The 21,013-nt window shown below is 47.6% G+C and overlaps 1 protein-coding gene across 9 annotated transcripts in view; it reads left to right on the top strand.

Moving 5' to 3' along the window:
- ATP13A5 (ATPase 13A5) overlaps positions 1 to 21,013 on the top strand; it is a 94,767-nt gene that overhangs the window by 6,501 nt on the left and 67,253 nt on the right. For all 9 annotated transcript variants that reach the window (XR_008319264.1, XM_053308478.1, XM_053308480.1 and 6 more), the window contains exons 2-8: positions 1,685 to 1,858; positions 11,644 to 11,784; positions 12,535 to 12,605; positions 12,700 to 12,780; positions 13,233 to 13,302; positions 15,600 to 15,734; positions 20,895 to 20,967. Coding sequence is in view for 8 of the 9 variants with exons in the window: in XM_053308478.1 (XP_053164453.1) it covers positions 1,685 to 1,858; positions 11,644 to 11,784; positions 12,535 to 12,605; positions 12,700 to 12,780; positions 13,233 to 13,302; positions 15,600 to 15,734; positions 20,895 to 20,967 (745 nt within the window). In the remaining variant the exon portion in view is untranslated. The remainder of the gene's footprint in view (positions 1 to 1,684; positions 1,859 to 11,643; positions 11,785 to 12,534; positions 12,606 to 12,699; positions 12,781 to 13,232; positions 13,303 to 15,599; positions 15,735 to 20,894; positions 20,968 to 21,013) is intronic.

The raw sequence follows: 21,013 nt of genomic DNA, 5'->3' as shown, positions 1-21,013 counted from the left end.
GATCCCTGAGGGACCCCACTTCTTACTTCCCTCCATTGTGAAAACTCTCCATTTATACCTACCCTCTGATTCCTGTCTTTCTACCAGTTAGCAATCCACACATGTACTTGTCCCCTTATCCCATGACCGCTAAGTTTCCTCAGGAGTCTTTGATGAGGAATTTTGTTGATAGCTTTTTGGAAGTCTAGGTATACCATGTCAACTAGATCACCTTGATCCACACACTTGTTGACACTCTCAAAGAACTCCAAAACGTTCGTGAGGCAAGATTTGATGGAAATGTTGGCAGAGTTTGGATATTATTCATTCCCGAGATTGTGGAATGTGCTCCCTGCTGAGATACGATCCTCCCCATCTCTGGCAATTTTCAAAAAACACCTGAAAACACATCTCTTCAACCAGGCTTTCTCAGCTTTTAAAAACTTGTTTTTAAATTCTTCTGATTATTTAATTGTTGTTTTACGATGTTTTTAATTGTTAATTATTGTTTTTATGCTTTATTATTTTTGTTTTAATTATTAACTGATTTTAATGGTGTTTTAATGTAAACCGTCCTGAGCCTTTTGGAAGGGTTAGGGTTTTATAAAAGTTTTAATAATAAATAATAAATTATGCCATATTAATCTTTCTCTCTGAACTGGAGGTGCAGAAGAATGGGACAAAATAAATGAAATAAAAGAAGTTGTGGGAAATTTGGGATTAAAAAAACTGCAGGAGGCCAAATGCGTTTGTACCCAGCCATTGCTCCAGAATGCACAAGCAAGAATATGCATCCCACCCGCCACCCCAGGGGCTGGATGCATTTGCACACAACTAGCCTACACAGGGGGTGGGTCCAATCCCCAATGTATTTCAAAGTGCTTTGTGCTACTGTGCAGATGGAAAGGCAGAGAAGCACAAGAGTGTGGACCACCCGTATTGACTGCTGCTGCTCAGTGTGCAAGCCCAAAGGAGCATATGCTAAGAAGCCTTATATCTGGATGTAGCCAAAGGGTGTTACAAGAATCTGTTTTCTTCTGGGAAATGTTAGAAAATATGAGCCCTGCTGCACGAGGAGAGCTGGTCTTGTGGTAAAGTGTGCCGTCAAGTTGATTTCGACTCCTGGCGCCCACAGAGCCCTGTGGTTTTCTTTGGTAGAATACAGGAGGGGTTTACCATTGCCTCCTCCCTCACAGTATGAAATGATGCCTTTCAGCATCTTCCTATATCGCTGCTGCCCGATATAGTACCAGTGGGGATTTGAACCGGCAACCTTCTGCTTGTTAGTCAAGCATTTCCCCACTGCGCTACTTAAGGTGGTCGGTCTTATGGTAGCAAGCATGAATTGTCTCCTTTGCTAAGCAGAGTCAGCCTGGTTGCATTTGAATTGGAGACACATGCATGCGCACTGTAAGATATTCCCCTTAGGGGATTGGTCCGCTCTGGAAAGAGCACCTGCATGCTTGCAGGCAGAAGGTTCCAAGACATCGAACTGACCTCAGCGGGAATCTGGCTGTAGTACATGGGTTTGCACTAATATCAGTTACCCACATTAAGCCTAGATTCAAACATTTGTGTGAACCAGGCCAGGGAGTGCCAAAAAGCACAAAGAGGGCAACGATGACCCTCTCATTTGATGGCCATCTGAAGTTCCGCTGACAAAATAACTTTTAATGCAACTGCACTAAATTGATTTTCTCTGCAGGAAATATTTGGCTACAAAACCCATAGCTTCTGGAAGGCCCTATGCATTGCTGGGTACATCATGTCCTGTGGCGCCCTCCTGCTTGTCTTCTACTGGAAGCCAGCCTGGGACGTGTGGGCGAAATGCGTGCGATGTGACTTACAAGAGGCAGACGTCGTGCTGCTCAGGACCACAGTATGTCCCTCTTGTTTCTCCTTGTCAGTTTGCTCTGTTTCACACCCCTGGCCATTATAATCAGGACATGATGTTCAAGTTCTCATCTTACAATGAAAAAATGTGCCACACAATTGCATAATCTGAGAATCCACATTTTTTCTCCTGTTTGTATATTTCTAACCCTCCCGGCGTTTTGGCTAATCTTTAAATTGTGGCCATGCTTTGAATGAAAACTTAATAGCAAAATAATGCTGATTGGCATATTGTAATCCACTTTCTTCATGCAAGGTGATCAAGAGGGTGGTGGCTAATCAACATTAGGCAGTGTTGGACTGCCTTGGTTGGCCTGATGGATGGTCTTCATCAAGGAAGTGATGGAGTATAACTCTATTGGTTCTTTTAGACCTCTCTTTGGCTTTCAGTACCATCGACCAGGATATCCTTCTGGATCATTTGGGGGATATGGGAATAGGTGGTTCTGCTTTGCAGTGTTCCATTCCTATTCCAGATGATGTTGCTTGGAGATTGTTGCTCCATGAAATGGGAGTGATTGTACGGTGTGCCCCAAGGCTCCATCCTGTCGCCCATGCTTTTTAATAGCTATATAAAACCTCTGAGTAAGATCATCAGGGAATTTGGAACAGGGAATGTGGAGTGTTATTAGTATGCTGATGACCCCCAAATCTATCTCTCCATGACAACATCATCAGGTAATAGCACTGTCACCCTAAATGCCTGTCTACAGGTGGCAGTGGGCTGGATGCAGTATAACAAATTGAAGCTGAATCACAACAAGACAGAGAAGGGTCATAATTGGATGGACATGATAGAATTTCCTGTTCTGGATGGAGTTGCACTCCCCCAGAAGGAGCAGGTTCGCAGTCTGGAGTGCTGCGGGATCCAGGTCTCATCCAGTTGTCTCAGGCTGGAACTATGGCCAGGGACACTTTTCATCAGCTTCACTTGTTAAGGCAGCTGTGTCTGTCCCTTGAAGACAACGGCCTCAAAACTGTGCCGCACTTGCTGGTGACATTTAGGCTGGGCTATTGCAATGTGCTCAGTAGGAGTGACTGCCTTTGTATGTAGTGTGGAAACATCAGTTAGTTCAAAATGCAGCAGCAGGCAGGTTGGTCTCAGGAGTATCTTGGAGAGACCACATTCTGCCTGTTTTAACACAGTTGCAATGAAATACAAAATGCTGGTAATTACCTTTAAAGCCCTAAATGGCTTAGGACCAGATTACCTAAGAGAGTGAGGCAATTCACACAATTGCAGAAAACCGGGCTAGCCTAGCTAGCCCGATTTTCTGCAGTCGTGTGAACCACCGGGCACGGCTGCGAGCCCGGTGGTTCTAGAGCGGGTAACCTGCTCAAGTATCCCTCCCCTAAAACCGGGTTTGCAGAGCGAGCGCTCTGCAAACCCAGTTTTTTAAAATCATGAGTAGCCATGGTGTGGCACCGCACCACGGCTGCTCATAAGGAGACCCCCGGAGGGGAGGTGAAAAGCCGGCTCCCGGCTCCGGGGGTCTTACCAGCATGCCCTGCGCTCTCACACAGGGCATGCTGGAGCTTCCGGGGGTCGATCAGCCCTCGCTCCTCCCAGCCCCCTCCGGCTCCATCACAGAGCCGGCAATCGTGCGGGCGGCCTATCCGGCTGCCCAGGGCTCCCGCCCAGATCGTCTGCCGCTCTTCCCGCTCAGCTCACCAGACCGGGTCTCACTGATCGTGAGACCTGGCTCAGTGGCTTCTTCTGCATGGTCCCTACTATGTTTTAAGGTCATTAAGAGATGTCCATCTTCAGCTGCCACCAGTTTGTCTGCAGCAACTCAGGGTGAGTCCTCTCCACAACCTCTCCAGAACTGTGATATGTGCTCCCCACAGAAGTTTGGGGCTTAGCATTGTTAATGGCCTTCAAGAGAGCACTAAGGACTCATTTTTAAAGTCTGGCCTTGGGTGGTTTTTAAGGTGTTTTAAGTTGCTTAGTTTATCTTTCTTCTTATTGGCTGTAAACCAAAAAGGGCTGTTGGATTGAGCAGTATAAAAATGTAATAAGTAAATAAAATTGTAGTCACTGTCAGAATTTATATTTGCTTTTAAAGGAAGAAAATATATTTTATTTTTTATTTGCTGGAGAACATTTGCAGTTTTGGCTATAAATTTCATACAGGAAACAGCTGTCTTACTATGGTTCCTAGAAACCAAATTATGTTGAAATGTTATCTGAGGATTGGCTGGTTAAGATGGGCATCCAAAAGGCATTTATTTATTTATCTAGACTCTGAGTCCACGCCATTCGAAGGGCTCTCAATGGGTAGGATAACGTTTTTTAAAGTGATGTTTTAAGGGATGCGTTTGTTCTGTGTTACAGTTTTGTTGTAGTCCCCTTTGATTGTCTTTTAATGCAGAAAGGCTAATAGAAGCCTTAATTTTAAAAATCAAGAAGAAAGGAAAGCAATATGACCATTTTCTGTCTTGAATGGAGTCCATGTTTGGACTTTTGGGAGCAAACTTTAATATGGATTTTAATATTTATAATAAAATGGTATTATTGCTACCCGAAAACTGGGTTCATTTACCTGGTGCGCTAGCCAATTAGTTCACCAAACCGGAGACCATTTAAAAGAAAGAGCTTTATTTATCTCTGCGGATTGAAAAGAGCAAGGCCATACACTGGGAATAGTTTCCAGAAAAAGCAGGGCAGCAGCCAAGACAGAGCCTGCCACAGGTTTATATACAAGAATGGTTACAAGTTTCACACTTTAGCAAATCAAGGGAAAGGAAGATGGTCTGGTGATCCATCACAATAACCAGCATCCATGAGTCTTTACAGATACAATAGCTGACATTGTTAGTGCTTTACAGCCCACTGGCCTTCATAGATATTCTCAATCAAGGGAACATCAAGAAACATCAAGGAGACATCAGGGGTACATTGAGGAACATAAAGGAAATGTCCCCCCTCCTGGTCACAGGGAGATCAAGAGAGGCCCAAGTCTTCTATGACATGAGAGTGTGAATATGCTGATATCACCTAGCCAGATGCCTTCTACGTGCTGAGTAGGAAATCAGGCCATGGCAGAAGTCTCTGGCTTAGTGCATGAGAGCAGAAATTGGCGTTACTCATGTCAAGTATAGCTGAGAGATAACTTAGAGGTTTTTCTAATCTAATCTTCGCATGTCAGAATCCCTCCTTGAGGCCAAAAGTGGAATAGAACAGAAAAGAATATTACACTTTTCAGGCCTTACTGATATATTCATTCAGATGTTGCAAAGCAATAAATTGTGCTCCAGCAGGCCCAGCCACTGGCCTGTCTGGCAACTTATGTAAGGGCTTACACATTGTTGGAGATGAACTTCCAGTGCATCGACCTTTTGCACCAACTGGGAGTAGAGACAGTGAGTCAGGGTCTCCCTATCTGTCCCTACTCTATGACCCCTGAACGGACTCTGCAGCACTTCCTGTGCTGAGTCACAATCCTTCCTTTCCTCCTAGAGAGCAGATGGAAACATCTCTCTCTCTCTCTCCTTACCTATCCACTATGTAGTCCTTTAGATTAGAGATAGGTCTTTCCTGTCTAAGTGTATTTAACCAATAAATGTTTAGTGTTTAGTCACACAAGGATCTCCATGTGTTTTCTCTAAATAGCTGCAATATCCAAACCATCCTCTGCTACCTACTCTGTAACTGGAGTGTGTGCTCATTCCTTAGTGCTCTGAGATTTTTACCTATTGTGGGTAAAAATCAACAACCTCTAACACACATACCCTGGCACACATTGTATACAGCATCCTAAAGCTATCAACATGATCAGAATAATAAAACAAATCATCAAAACCTTCTTTACTCATTGTCCCACATCAAGCAGCCAAGAGGTGAACCAAAAGAGACATGGTTCTTGGCATTTTCTTCCTCCCATTGCTTATATGCCTGATCTGCAGAAAAGAGATGACTATTGATTTCAGCAGAATTGTCTGGGAGAAACATGCAGCATTCTTCTTTGATTAGTGTGCAAGTCCCCCCTTGTGCCGCTAATATATAGTCTAAAGCTTGTCTGTTCTGTAGGGCTACCATCCTAATTTGGTACATTTCTAAATTAGTTTCATTTATAGCACTTAGAGTTCCATTTGCAAATTTTGACAGACATTTTGATATTTGATTATACATGACAATTTTTAGAAAGCATTTGAAAACCCACCTCTTCACCCAAGCTTTTTAAGGTTTTAATTTGTGGGTTATTTTTAAATTGTTTTAAGTTTTTGTATATATTTTAACTTGATTTATGCTGTTAACTGCCCAGAGACGAAAGTTTGGGGCAGTGTACAAATTTGATAAATAAATAAATAAATAAATAAATAAATAAATAAATAAATAAATAACAGCAAGTTTTCCTGTCCCATACCGTGGAAGCATAATCATACCAAATCTGTACCCTGCCCCCCAGAGATGACAGACCCTAGGGGTTGACTGACCCTATGTGGGTGTGGGCGTCCTGGGGCTTGTTTATCTCAAAATCTGAATGGGGGAACCAAAGAGGCCTTGTAACAGGATCCAAACCAACCTTGGGGCAACCACTTACAGGCACTCCTCCGACAGACCCACCAGACATCTGTGCCAGCTGCGAAGCCATTGTCACCCTTGTTCATTAGAGCGACTGCACCTTGGGTCAGGCAGAAGGTATAGGTTTGATTTCCCACACCTATGGTACAGAATTGGTGATTTACAGAAAGGGAACAGGTGCAAGTACTGTTGTCTGCAAACCAGATATGGTTAACAGTTTTGAGGTGTGAATAACATATGAAACCTTCAGGAGGGTCTCTTAGTCTAACTGGCGTAGGGACTTTACTGGGGAAATGGCCCCTGCCAAGGAAAGAAGTCTTCCTGGTTATCTTGGTCAATATACTATGTTTTTCACTTCAATAGTACAGTTGTGATACAGTACAGACATTTCAGCTGACATCGATCTTTGTGAGGGGGATAGATATCCCATTGCATGAGCATATGACATTCTTCTGGCCAGGAATAAAGTAACCCATGCCATGGCAATCCTTCTGCATGGTGGGGAATTTGGGTGCATACGCAACAGTTTGATACATTTAATTCTCTGGCCATAAGCTATTTCAGTGTCTCAAAAGTGTTCAACTCGCTTGCATGCTTCTGTATCCTCCATGGCCAATATATGGCCAAGGAGAATCTCAGGACCCCCAGAGAGTGAGAACTATGAGTCCTTTGTGAAAAGCCATCTCAACCTTTCTATAGGCTCCGCCTTCCAGGTGTTCTTCTCCTGCGAAGCAGGACGTTGGCTGTCCTGGGGGTCCTCTATTCCAACTGGGCTGTTATCTTCAGTTGCAGGACACTGGCTGTCCTGGGAGTTTTCTGTGTGCAAATTTAAATGTTTGTGTGTGGTGGAGCTAGTGTTTTCCCCTTGAGGAAGGGGTGGTGCAATAGTTTTGGCTGGATACCGCACACGACCTCTCTCCATCAAGATTGCTCCATGTGTGTGTAGAACCCCGAAAGTGTACCTTGAATCTGTGAAAACATTGGTGTGGAGTCCCTTTACCAACTGCAGGGCCCTGGTCAGAGCGATGATCTCAGCAAGCTGGGCCGAAGTCCCTAACGAGAGTGGCTCTGCCTCCAGGATATCTTAATCAGTTACCACTGCGTAGCCAGCCTTGCATAGTCCCACTTGCAGGAAACTGCTGCCATCGGTGTAGTCCTCGATGTCGGTGTTCAGGAGGGCCTCATCCTTGAAATCAGGGTAGCTAGCATAGGTGCAGTCCACAGCTTGCAAACAGTCATGTTCCTGTTCCTGCGCTGGCTCAAAAGGGAGCAAGGTGGCTGGGTTAAGAGCAGATGTAATTGCTAATATGACATTTGAATTCCCTATCAGGTCCACATAGAACTTGATCCTACGTAAAGGGGTAAGCCGACAACTGCCATGCTCATCAAGCACTGTAAGCACAGCGTGGGGTACATACATTGTCAGTTTCTGGCCTAGGGTAAACTTCTCCACCTCCTTCAGGACTCCAGTGGCTGCTGCTACGGCACACAGAAGGGGGGCCCAGCCACGGGCTACCTCATCCAGTTGCTTGGAGAAATAAGCTACCAGCTGTCCCCGGTCACCCAGCTGTTGCGTCAGCACACCCACAGCTACTCCCCTTTGCTCATGAACAAAATGCTTAAACGGGTTTTCCAAATCTGGAAGGCCAAGCGCTGGGGCACTTATAAGCTTTTGCTTCCGTTCCCTGAAAACCGCTTCGCACTTGGGGCTCCACCTGAAGGGGTTGGTTTCCTTACCTTGAGTTGGCTCGTATAGAGGTTTCGCCACCAATCCGAAGCTGGGAATCCAGATGCGACAGAAACCGGCCATGCCCAGGAAACTGCATAGTTGTTTTCGTGTAGTAGGGGCCGACAGTCGGCAGATGGCCTCTTTACTTTCCGGTAGCAGGGCGCACTTTCCCTGTGTGATCTCAAAACCCAGAGAGGTTACTTTCTCAAGCGCAATCTGTACTTTGCTTTTTGGACTCCAATAGCCTGCTAGGCCCAGGAAATTTAGTAAGCTGATTGTTAATACTATGCAAGAGGGGCGGTCCCTACAGGCAAGGAACAAATCATCCACAAATTGAAGCAGTTCATAGCGAAACATCAGGCCCTCCTCTTCTGGCCTCCCTAGGTCCTGCCCAAGGGCGGTACTGAACAGGACAGGGGAGTTGCAAAAACCCTGGGCTAGCACTGCCCAGCATAGCTTGAACCACCTACCAGTCTCTGGATCCTCCCAGTTGAATGCGAACAGCTCTTGACTCTCTCTAGCGACAGGAATACAGAAAAAAACATCCTTTAAATCCAATACAGAGAAATAAGCAGAGTCTCCTGAAATGGTAGACATTAGAGTATATGGGTTTGGAAGGGCAGGGTGGATAATTTTAATGACTTGGTTTACAGCCCTCAGATCTTGCACAATATGATATTCTCCGGTTTTGGCCTTTTTGATGGGTATAATTGGCGTGTTAGACTGGCACGGCCGTAAAAGCTCATATTTACAAATTTCAGAAGGGCGGTATAAAAATCAAATAAATGAATAATAAATAAATAAATATTTATTTATTTGATTTTTATACCGCCCTTCTAAAATGGCTCAGGAAAAACTTCTGGATCATGGGTCCAGAAGATACAATCCAAGATTCGTATCGAATTGGATACTGCGGAATTCAGGGAGGGACTATGATTTCTTTCAGTTCACTGTACACGTGTGGAACAAAACAGGCCCTTCCTGGCATCTTGCCAGCCCATACTAGTGGGAATACAGCATTTAAAACCTCCTCAGGTATGGGACAAACAGTCTTCTCAGTTCCTAGAAGATATACCTGTACTTGCCATTTCTCCTCTTTCGGGACAGATAAAGTGATTCTCCCTGGAGAGAACGTTAATTCTGCTCTCATTTTACAAAGCATATCTTGTCCGCAAACAGGGAGTGGGTATTCCGGCATATAAAGGAACTGATGTGACAATAGACAGTCCCCCACCTTGCAATCCATAGATTGCAAAAAAGGTTTGTGTACTTTCTGGCCAGTCACTCCAACAATAGGTACAACTTACTTCCTCAATTTTCCTTCGTATTTTTCAGTCATTATTGAGTGTGTGGCCCTCGTTTTATGTCTGTGTGCACATATTTACAGTAATGGTTGTTTTCAAAAATGTTGTTAGTCTTTTGTATTGAAAATTGATGACAGTGCTGGTAAAAGGTGGCCTTTTTATATGTTGAATAAAATAAAATTAAAATTAAAAAAAAGAAAGAATAGCAATATGGCCTTCATTCTCGTCTCACCCTGACCACCAAGATCATACTTAAACTGAAGAAATGCTTTAGACAGTGGCAGAGCCAGCCAAATGGCAGCTGAGGCGGGCACATGGGCAGCCTGGCTGCGTGGAGCAGGCCCTTCACCTCTCACTGGCCACTGCTACTCCCCCCTGCACCCATGGAGGTGGCTGTGTCGACTGCTGTGCTGCTGGGAGCTGTGGCGGGTGAGCAGAGCAGGCTGCTTGCTGATCCCCGCCCCAGCCGGCGGGAGGCTGGAGCTGAGCAATCAGTGAGGCGGGCTGCTTGCCGCTCACACCACCACCATGGCACTAGCGCCGTGGGGCCCTTCCAAATGCACAGCCCGGGGTGATCACACCAGTTGCCCCGCCCTGAGGATGGGCCTGCCCCTGGCAGAGCCTCACTAGGGTCGGGGAGCCTTGCGGCTTTCTTCTCTCCACCTTCGCCCTCGTTGCGTCCCTCCTGCCGGGCCTTCTCCTGAGGACGGAGGACGGTGGTGGCACACCTCCAGAGAAAGAAAGAAATAGGAGGGAAGAGGTGGAGGGGAGGCGAGTGATCCTCCTGTGAGCGCTGTGGGATTGCAAAGAAGTAAATGAATCATGATTCAGTTCAATGGGCTTGCTTTTAAGTAAGTGGCTGTTCTCTCTCTCTACCCTTTGTCTTGTAGTATATTTATTATGTATTTATTTAACATATTTGTATACTGCCCAAAACGCAAATCTCTGGGCAGTTTACAACAAAACAATAAAAACAACAAATGAAAAGATTAAAACATTGCAACTATTTAAAATTTAAAACAACGTTAAAACTATTAAAAATCATCAAACAATTAAAACAGTATCTAATTAAAAGCCTGGGTGAACAAATGTGTCTTGACTGCCTTTTAAAAAGTTGTAAGAGATGGGGAGAGGAGAGCTGGTCTTGTGGTAGCAAGCATGACTTGTCCCCATAGCTAAGCAGGGTCTGTCCTGATTGCATATGAATGGGAGACTTGATGTGTGAGCACTGCAAGATATTCCCCTCAGCAGGGGATGGAGCCGCTCTTGGAAGAGCAGAAGGTTTCAAGTTCCCTCCCTGGCTTCTCCAAGATAGGACAAGATTTTTTATTTTTTTAATAGGACAAGATTTTTTTAATTGAACCAACAAACTACCAAAGCATACAGTACGTTGCCAGATAGGGCTGAGAGAGATTCCTGCCTGCAGCCTTGGAGAAGCCGCTGCCAGTCTGTGAAGACAATCCTGAGCTAGATAGACCAATGGTTTGACTCAGTATATGGCAGTTTCCTATGTTCCTATAGGGAAGCTCTTAAGCAAGTGGGATTGCACAGAAGTAAATGATTGAGTTTAGTGGGCTTCCTCTTCTGTAAAAAAATGCATGAGAAAGGGTTGGCTTCAGAAATCTGCTCAGCTGCACTAGTATGAGTCTCTGTCTAAAGTAGCGAATTAAAAGGGGAATGCACAAAAGAACCCTGGTGGAACAACAGCAGCAACAACACCCCTTCGATCTCCTCCCTTCCCCTCCCCTTCTGTGTTGAGGAGCTCCAGTTATGAGAGGAGGAAGGAGGTGTGGGGTGCAGAGATTTTTCCCTAGATTTCTCTCCTCATGGCGAGGGGACAGAGGAAGCAAGGGGTGGGGCTCAAATAACTGTCCACACTGCAAAACACTACAATGAATAAAATGTTGGGCAAGGCTCCCTACAACGGAAAAATACAATTACTTTCCCACAGCTCATTTATGACATTGTAGGGCAAAAATGCATCGTTAAAATTCAAATCAAGGCATGGGAAATGTGAACACACCCTGCTTACTACACAGCGGCACCGATGTGGAAACGCAGGCAATATGGAGGGGCACTTAGAGGATACAGTGTGGGTACGTTCCAGTGTGTAATCTGGAAAACACCCTAAAGTAATATCAGATTACTGCTCAAATAAGAGTATGAATCTATGCTATAAGAGGAATCACCAAAACTTTCTGTATTTTCTCTAGGATGAGTTTCAGAGATACTTTAAAAAGAAGGTGATCTGGGTTGACTTGTTGAATTTCTTGGACAGTGAAAAATTGGATCACATCTTCAAGACAGACAAGGATTCATTCATAAACAAAGCCATAATGAAGCCTTACTGGAAAGTAAGTTTTGCTTGGAGTAAGAATTGAGGGATTCACGGCAGCTGATGGGGGGGAATGAGCTCGTATTTCTTCCACCTCCTCTTCCCCATGCTGGATAGGAAGGGAATGAGCCGTGCATCCACCTGAGGTTAGAGATGGGAGAACCGGAGTGGTCCCCCTTCAGGAAAGCTCCATTTCCTCAGAATTCCACCTGGACTCGGCTTCCCTTGGTGGGGGAGGGTCTAAAGTCTCTAGGCCCTACTGCAAGTCCATAGCTTTGTCGGTGAGCTCTGGCAAAGTCTCCTCCTTAAATGGCGGGGCTTGGACCTGCTTCACCAACACTAAATTAGTCATCCAGGCCAGCGGCAGTGCTGTAACCAGTACACAGGCCTGAATAGTTCCATGTGCAAGTTGAGGATTCAGGGCCACTGGGCACCCTTGAGACTATTTGGGGTACGTGTGTAGGAGGTTGCAACTTGCAGAGTAGGGATCAGGAGCAGGACTACATTGAAGGAGAAATCCAAAACCCATGGTGGATGACATGACCTTTGCTGAAGCCCATGGGCCCTAGCTAAGACCTAGCATGGCAACAGGAGACTGTTCTGAGCCCATAGAGCCCACTTCTGAGTCCAGTTAAGTCCCCTTCTGGTTGTGAAGCAATCTGCCTCTGCCAGAACCCGAGAAGCAGTCAGAGTTAGGGCTGGGATCCAGCAGCAACCACACCTGAGGTCTTGTTCCTCCTAGTGGCTCCATTGTGCTTTGTTTTTGCAGGTCAGATACATCCAAGTACAAAAAATCCGCTACGTCTGGGACTACTCTGCCAAGCAGTTCAATAGAGTTGGGTGAGTTAGAACTTGCTAGTGGGAGACTCTGAGAAACCCAATAAGGTCTCTGTGTGAAAAATGACTTAGTCTTTCGTTGCTGACCCTTGTCCAGGTCACTTGAGGACAGCCACACTTGTTATCAAATCCATCACAAGTATGGAGGTGGACTGACAAGGAAAGAGCAAGATCTCAGGTAAGGCTCACAGCGCAGAGTCCGCCTGACCATACCATGTCTTGTGTCTGAGGATGTTTTGTCAACCACTCCCTCCTCCTGCCACATGGGGATAACACTATGGGGCGAGGAGCACGACAGATTCCTTCTGAAGTAGCCCCTCTCTGTTTCCCCCTGTCAGCATGTGCAACTCCCTCCCTGTCAAAATCTTCAAGGACCTGACCTTACTGGCTCTCATCGGGTACATACACGTGCATTGGGGGCTCTCACGACTCCCTTGCGAGTGTCGGTTTCTCTGTGTCTCACTCACTCTCTGTCTCCACCAGTCTTGTTTATCATATCAACTTATTGTTATTCTTGATCTCAATAGTAATAGTCATAGTATAGATTTAAATCCTGCCCCCTGACCTGTCTCAAGGTGCCGCATGTTGTGCAGATATTAATGGAATCTCCTCCATCTCTCCCTTTCGCAGGAGGTTGATTTGTGGGCCCAACACCATCAAAGTGGAAATTCGCCCCATCTGGAAACTGCTTTTTAAAGAGGTAACAGGTGTTCCTTCTGTGTCCTGCCTTTCCACCCCCATCCTTGTTTTTAAAAGTATTTTGTGTGAGGGTCTGAAGGGGTTTTTCCATTATATCACCTCAACCACACCTTTCAAAAGAGTATATGACCACTTTGTGTGGGTTGGCCTTTTGAGTAGCAACTCTTGATGATGGTATGAATGAGTTGGACAGTGGAGAGTGAGGAGGTGGACCACTGTGTGAAGCTGGAGGCTGGACTAGATGGGCTTCCTTGGGCCTGATCCATCAGGGCTGTTCTTATGAGGGACAGAAGTGGCAAGGGCAAAAAGGGATCACTGGGCGTGAATGCACATCTTTGGGAGATACACGGTAACTAAATACATAGTGTACATTTTAAACGTTTGAGCTCCATTGGTCGTTTTTAGTGCCTTTTAACTGACAAATGAGTCTGCTCTCCATCCCCAATATTGCCCCCATCTCTGCTTCCCTTGAGGTCTGGTTCTCTTAAGACAGCATGGAAAGACACAACAACCCAGCCCAAAGTTAGGTGTTTTGGGGTCCTCTTGATCTCAGTGGTTAAGATTTAAATGTGTGCTTAATTCCTCTTCTGAAATCAAAGGCACTTAAAACATTGGGCTGTATCATGTCCTCTGTGTGTGTTATGCACCGGATCCCATTCTGAATGATTCCATGAATGCAGAGGCGTAACTAGGGAAAACTGAGCCCGGGGCAAGCACTGAAATGGCGCCCCCCCCCCCCCCCGCCCCCCAACATACTACATTATACTTAGGTTTTTCTTCACAAGCGCCCGCCGCCGCCGCCGCCAAGCCAGGCCACTGACTGGCCACCAGGCGCCAGCAAAGCAATGGGGGGGGGGGCGCGCGGGCGGCACAGAAGGGACCGCTCGTGGGGGAGGGGGCGCCGACACGCTCCCTTGACTGCTGCAGCACTGCTGCACTGAGCAGGAAACATTTGTATTAACAAAATTAAAAAAAAAAATTAAAAAAATTTTTTTTGTCATGCCGGCGCCCCCCACGTGACCAGAAAAGATGGCGCCCGGGGCACGTGCCCCCCCTGCCCCCCCTATAGTTACGCCTCTGCATGAATGGACAAGCATGGAAATACTCCATTGGGATTGCTGATACTTGTGCTGGTTCTGAGACAGATCCAGGAGCCTGGTTTGCTGCTTGACTGGTCCTGCTCATGGATTTGGACTCAGAAAAGAGATCTGGGCAACTACAACCTGCTCAAGTTTCCCCATGAATGTGCCCACTTCCAAAAGGGATCGTCCTGGGAACAAAACGCTGTCTTTGAGTTGCTGCTTGCGGAGAACTGAAGGGGTGGGCACGACAATGAAAGGTGTTGCCTAAAACAGGCCAAAATGTGAGGCTGGGCCTTGAGAAGCAGTCTGGCAACCATGGAGCAGCTGGTCCTTCTGCAGGCATTGCTGCACATTCACCAGCTTCCTTAGAACCACACTGGATTAGAGCTGAGCCCAGCCCCAAAGGAGAAATATTCCAGCGAGGAGAGATGACTTGCTTAAGAGAGGCCACTTGCAGCATGAACTGGCCTTCACCATTCACAGGAGAAGGTGTGCATAGACCACCCAGTTGAAGGGGAGTCCAATGTTCCCTCTAATAGGGATTCCCAGATGTTATTGACTACAACTCCCATAATCCCCAAGCAAAGGCAATTGCAGCTGAGGATGCTGGGACTTATAGTCAACAACATCTGGGAATACCTGTTAGAGGGAACACTGCTGGTGTCACTCTTGCTGCTCTCTGCACTCCCCACAATTCCAGTGGGCTGCCCAGTTCGGTTGTCTTAGACATGGCATATATATTTCTCTGTGTATCTATTCTTCTGTTGTATCATCAATCATCATCATCATCATCATCATTTTATTTTATTTTATTTGAACAGGGTTTTTAAATGGCAAAACTGCTCCAGGGAATGGGGACAGGGTCAGTTTCTTGGTGACATTATGTGCACTAGCTGATCAGCACAATCTACAGTCAGATGTTGCTGTAGACTTACAGATCTATGTTTATTTCTGAGATTGACTGTAGAGGGGAAAGGTATCTTTTGCATGACCACCATGAAGGTGCTTCTAGAGTGGCCTGACCACTCTGCGAACATGCTGTCTGCCTTCACCTTTCGCTTTTAAGAAGTGCCACAGAGGCCTTGCTGTGTGAAGCTCAAGAGACAGAGGGGGCTCCGGTGACAAAGGGGTTCCGGTGGCTTCTGGAAGGGCCACTGGGACAGCCCGCAGCCATCTGAGCATGCCTGTGATCTTGTGGCCTGTGCTCTCTCCGCAGATTCTGAACCCTTTTTACGTGTTCCAAGCCTTCACCCTGAGTCTCTGGCTGATCCAGGGATACATTGAGTACTCGATTGCCATTATTCTCTTGTCCATCATCTCCATCGGCCTCACCGTGTACGACCTTCGGAAGGTAAGGCTGGTCTTTCATTTGCTTTTATCAACCTCGTGCTTTGGGAAGCCAAGAGACATTGGTCCCACTTTGATGTTTTGTGGCTTAATTCTAAGCAGAGCAGGGGTTTGAACATGTGGGTGGCCTGAGTCTACCTGAAAGCCTCATCCTCTGACCTAGAAAGAACACTGCCCCCGAATTCAAGGGGAGAGATACTGGAATGGACTGTGGTTACTCAGTGATTAGGGGAAAGCACTCTACACGTGTCCAGGAACAGTCTCTTCATTCCTACTTAATCTGTTCCGGATCTGATCTCTGGGAGGCAAACAGGTTCCAGAGCTGGAGCCTAATTCTAGTCAAACCTTGATGTTACTGCTTTTGCAGAATTCCCCCATCTGGGCTCCGTCTTAGCACTGGGAGATAATCTCCACCAATGTCCACAGGATTTGAGTCTGGAGTGAAGTATCTAAAATAGCTACTGAGACTGAAATTGAACATACAGTACAAACGCATGAAGCTGCCAAAGTTGCTCACTGCTAAAGCACTGCTCATGTGGTGGTGCTGTGTGAGGCAGGAGGTTCAGGCCCCACAGTCGTCTCCCCTGCAGGGAAGAGGAAGTCTGCTGCCACCCTGTGCAGCTGGCCGGCCCCTGAGTTGCCCCTTTGGGCCTTACCAGGAGATCTGGCAACCAGTTTGCTGGAGTTTGTTCCAAGCTGAAGAAGGGAGTCGAGAGAAGGCCGCTTGTCAGAGGGAGGGACTTGACTGGGACTGGTTGGCCAGATGACAGCTGAGAGGAAGGGGCTGGCTGGCCCCCAAGGAAATAGGGCTGCCAACCCTGAAAGGTTTGGGTTTATGGAAACTCCCGCTAGGGATGTGCGTGAACTGAGTTGAGCACTGGCTGAGCACCACGGGGAGAGGAGGAGAGCAGGCCCTTTCTGCTGTGGCAGCACTGCCCCCAAGAACCCCTGCGTGGCACCGGCATCATGCACATGGCATCCACGCACGTGTGGGGGCCATTGGCTGACAACACCATGCGGATCTCACAAATCGTGCCTGCGCCTGTGCGGATGCCATCAGTGTGCCGGTGCTGCACAAGGGGGCTTAGCGGCAGTGCCACCACAGCAGGAAGCGGCAGACCAGCTCTCCTCTTTTTCTAAGGATCCCGCTCGCCCCAGAAAGGCTGCCCTCCATTCCTTTCAGGGCCAGGAGAAGCCCCGTTTCATCTCTCAGTACAGGCCTTGGAAGGGCGGCTGCTCTTTTAACATTGTTGTCAAGATGCTTTTCTTTTTACGCTTTGTGATTAACTCCTTGAAAGGGAGCATATAAGTATCCTAACCACCAAAATCGCTGTGAGAAAGGCTCCACGTTTAGGGGCTCTGTGACATTTCTCTCTCGTCTGTGGTCCGTGTCCCAACAGCCTTCTCGTCTGCTACACGGTTGCTATGGGCCGTGCTCCAGCCTCCCCTCAGCCCTGGCCCTGCCCTTGCAGTTGTGAGGAAGGGTCTCAGAGATGACGGGAGCTTGTGCTCTGGAGCTTCGAAAGGCCTCGGGAAGCCACCGGTCCCGCGTCTGACCTTCCCCACCACCCAAGTGCTATCTGGCAGTGAGAGCTGCAGAGACACAAGGCTGTGGGCTTTGAGAAGAGGGAAATCCTGACAAGCCAGTTTTGAAAGTGCCCGGGGAGAAGGCGGAGAGCAAGCAGCGGGTATTCTGTCCTGTAATTGCTCACGGGCTGAACTGCTTCCTAGAACCAGAAAAGCATGAGCAAGATTCTGGTTATAACCTATAAAGCCCCAAACAGCGTAGGCCCTGGGTATTTAAGTGAACGGGGTGGTTCCCACAATGAGTGGGAACTGCCAGATGGGAACCGCCAGTGGGAACCGCTCTCCCCACAGACGAGCGCCCGCAGAGCCACCCACGCGACTGCCGGCTCCCTCACGGAGTCGGCGGGGATCGGGGGCGCTCAGGGCATGCTGGAGAGACCCCCGAGCCAGGAGGCTGCTTTTTAGCCTCCCAGTCGGGTATCTATTTGTGAGTTGCCATGGCACGGAGCCGCGCCACAGCAATACACAGTCCAAAAGCCCAGGTTAGCGGAGTGCTCATTTCGCTAACCTGGGCTTAGGGGAGGGTAACTTTAGCGGGTTACCCACTTTGGTAAGACCGGGCTTGGCTGCGAGCCTGGTGGTTCTCACACATGGGAGAAATTGGGCTAGGCTCCCTTAGCCTGATTTAGCCTGATCGTGAGAATCACCTCAACATCTTCTTCGCCATTACCCCCACTGCCCTTTGGATCATCTGAAGAGGTCCGTCTGCATTTGCCACTGGCCCGTCTGGTGGCAACTTGGGGCCGGGCCTTCTCTGTTGCTGCCCCGGGGCTTTGGTACATGCTCCCTGCTGAAATAAGATCCCCCATCTCTGACAACTTATTAAAAGTCTCTAAAGCCTTATTTTCTTCACCCTAACTTTTAAACTGTACTGTGGTTTAAAAGTTTTTAAAATGGTTTTCATTTTAATTTGTTTTGTGGTGTTGTAAACCACCCTGAGATGGAAGTTTGGAGCAGCCTACAAATTTGGGAGAAAATGGGGGGGGGGGGAGAAATGAGAACGATGATGCTAATTGTCCTAACTGGTTCCATGTTGCAAATACCAGCTTCAAGCTCCCCTTTGGATGGCAGGGGTCTTAATTTTGGAATACAAGTGGAAAGCACTTCACTCTCATTTGAACTATATGGGGCTGAGCGGGGGTGCAGAGTGGTGAGGGGACAGCCTCTGGAACATGCTCTCAGGCATTCTCTTTACTACTGTGTCACAGGCTTCAAAGGCTCAGGCCTGGCAGAAGAGGGGAGCGGGTGGTGTTGCAAAGTGCTTGCTACTCCCAAACCTTTAAGCTAAAGAAACCACAAGGCAAGGTAGCCGTGTCATCTTTCTTCCCTCTGTTCCTGCAGGGCAGACCCTTAAAGTGCAGTTGGACTGGGGTCTGTTGCTGGGACTGCACTTATCAGGTGCAGTGCAGATCCCAGAGTGTGGTTGCAGCTGTGGAAGTGCCCCCCGCCAGTCCTCAGGGCGGGGGCCCATGTTCTCTCACTCAAAGGGACTAGTCCTTGGGGGCTGGCCGTGTCCTTCCTCTCAAAGCAAGCCTGAAATCCCTGCCTTCTGGTTGCCGGCCAGCCTTCCCACTAGATGATGATGCTTCCCTTTTGACTGGTTTCCAAAGATCTCACCGTGCAGCATTCCAGCTCACCACAAGGGCAGAAAGAAGAATGCACCATTAGTTCAGGGTGCTTGGGCCAAAAAAGAGGACGCTTTTGTGGAAGAATCAAACAGCCAGCCCGAGTGCCAAGACCAGAGGCCGCAGGCACCGGCAGTCAACAGGGTTTTTAAAAGTCAGAGCACACCCGGCCCTGGGGGGTAACCTGGGATTCACACTGAGAACTCCTTGCCACAGGCAAAGGCAGAGCCAGCTGGGAATCTTTTCTGAGCCATTCAGAACCAAATCTGAAACAGACCCATAAAAATATTCAAGGATTCTGGCTGTGGCAGCAGCAGAAACCACACCCCATCAACTCTGGCCAGCCTCCAAGAACTTCCTAAAGAGCCAGGTGTTAACTAGCTGTCAAAATAGGAAGTGAGAGGTGGGTAAGCAGGCTTCCAGTGGCAGGATATGCCAAGCTTGGAGGAGGAGGAAAAAGGCCAGAGAGGGACACAGTCTTCCCTTCTCTGTGGCTCTCAGTGAGCAGCAGCCAGTGAGGAGGATACAAGCAGGAAGAACCTTGTAAAGGTTCCTGTGGAGGAGGAAAAGGGACCCAGCCCAGGCGGCTGAGGGGGGAAGCATCCAGCTGCCATGCAGTGATGTTGCAGGGCGTGAGGAGGCCTTGGCGCCAGTCCGGATTAGAAAAGGAAGAAAGAGCACAGTGCCTGCCCAGCTCACTGCTGTGGTATCTTGTGACTGGCAAAGTGCAAGAGGCTCTTTTGAAATGCTTAGACCCGTAGATCTATGGGACATCGGCGTGATGGTTGCTACTGGCCACAATAGTCGGGAAAGGAATAGCAGCCTCATGGTCAGAGGCAGTCCAGCAGAACTGCCTCTGACCAGCAGAAGCTGAAACCAACACCAAGGTTGGATAGAAATCTCCCCCCACCCACCACACACGCTTTGTGAGAACTTGTGCTTGTGTGTGAGCCTGCCTGAGGCAGATGTCCATGGACCATCGGCAGGGCCGGACAAAGGGGTTGGGGGGCTAACTGCAAAGTGAGGTCTGAGGCCTCCTCAAAATTATGTGGCTCCACAGGCGCCACTGGAAATCTGGTGGGGGGGGGACTATTTGAGTCCAACTCTTTGTCCCTCTAGTTTAGTAGTGTCTACTCTGATAGGCAACAACTCTCCAGGGTTGCTTTTTTTAAACAAACAAACAAAAGTTGTTTCCTGCTTGCAGAAGCTGCCAGGGAGTGAACAAGGGGCCTTTTGCACACCAGCCTGCAGGTGCTCTTCCACTGGGGGAAACGATGACTTTAAAACAATCCCCTGTGATCCATTTTGTAAAATCTTATGGTGCAAGTATAAGATCGGACCACAAAATGATCATGTCTTTTGGGTGAGACGGGGGGAGGGGGGAATGTTTCATTTTCAGCTTTGCAGTCTGCAACTCTTTGCAAAGAGTGGAATTAGGTGTGTGTTTAATTCATGTCAAAACAAATCATTCTTAAATTAAGAAATAAAAGTACCTTGCGCAGCACATCGTAAAGGACTCCAGCAACTTGCAGCAACTGGAAATCTTATAGAAATTATCTCATCATATGTCTCAAACAAACTACCTATTGACTGATATTAGATCTCAAATTATACCTACAGAAGCCAAAGCATTCATGATTGGACAATGCTGCCTAATGAAAAGAAGAGACTCTGGTGAACTGTACCTGAGTTTTGTACCTCAAGGCTCAGACACTACTGAACTGAAGGAAGGCTCTTCCATGAAGGAGCCCAGAGCCGTGTACATGGTTATGCTCACAACAACCCTGTTAACCAGGCTGTCTCTCAGCCAGCCTGAGAGAGGAGAGGCTGGCACAGCCACTCCGTGGATTTATGGCTGAATAGAGACTTGAACTCTGGTCTGCCCACTCCTAGGCCCACACTTTAACCCAGGGTGGCACAACTCTAGCTTTCCTTCTCTTTGCTTCCTGCAGCAATCTATCAATTTGTACAACTTGGTGGAAGAGCACAACAAGGTCCAAGTCATCGTCTGGACTAAACACGAAGGTACGTTTTATGATCCTGACAGCTGCCCACTTCTGCCCTCCTGGCT

The sequence above is a fragment of the Hemicordylus capensis genome, chromosome 3 (genome assembly GCF_027244095.1).
Source record: "Hemicordylus capensis ecotype Gifberg chromosome 3, rHemCap1.1.pri, whole genome shotgun sequence".
NCBI lineage: Eukaryota > Metazoa > Chordata > Lepidosauria > Squamata > Cordylidae > Hemicordylus > Hemicordylus capensis.
This window is presented reverse-complemented; position numbering and strand designations above follow the sequence as displayed.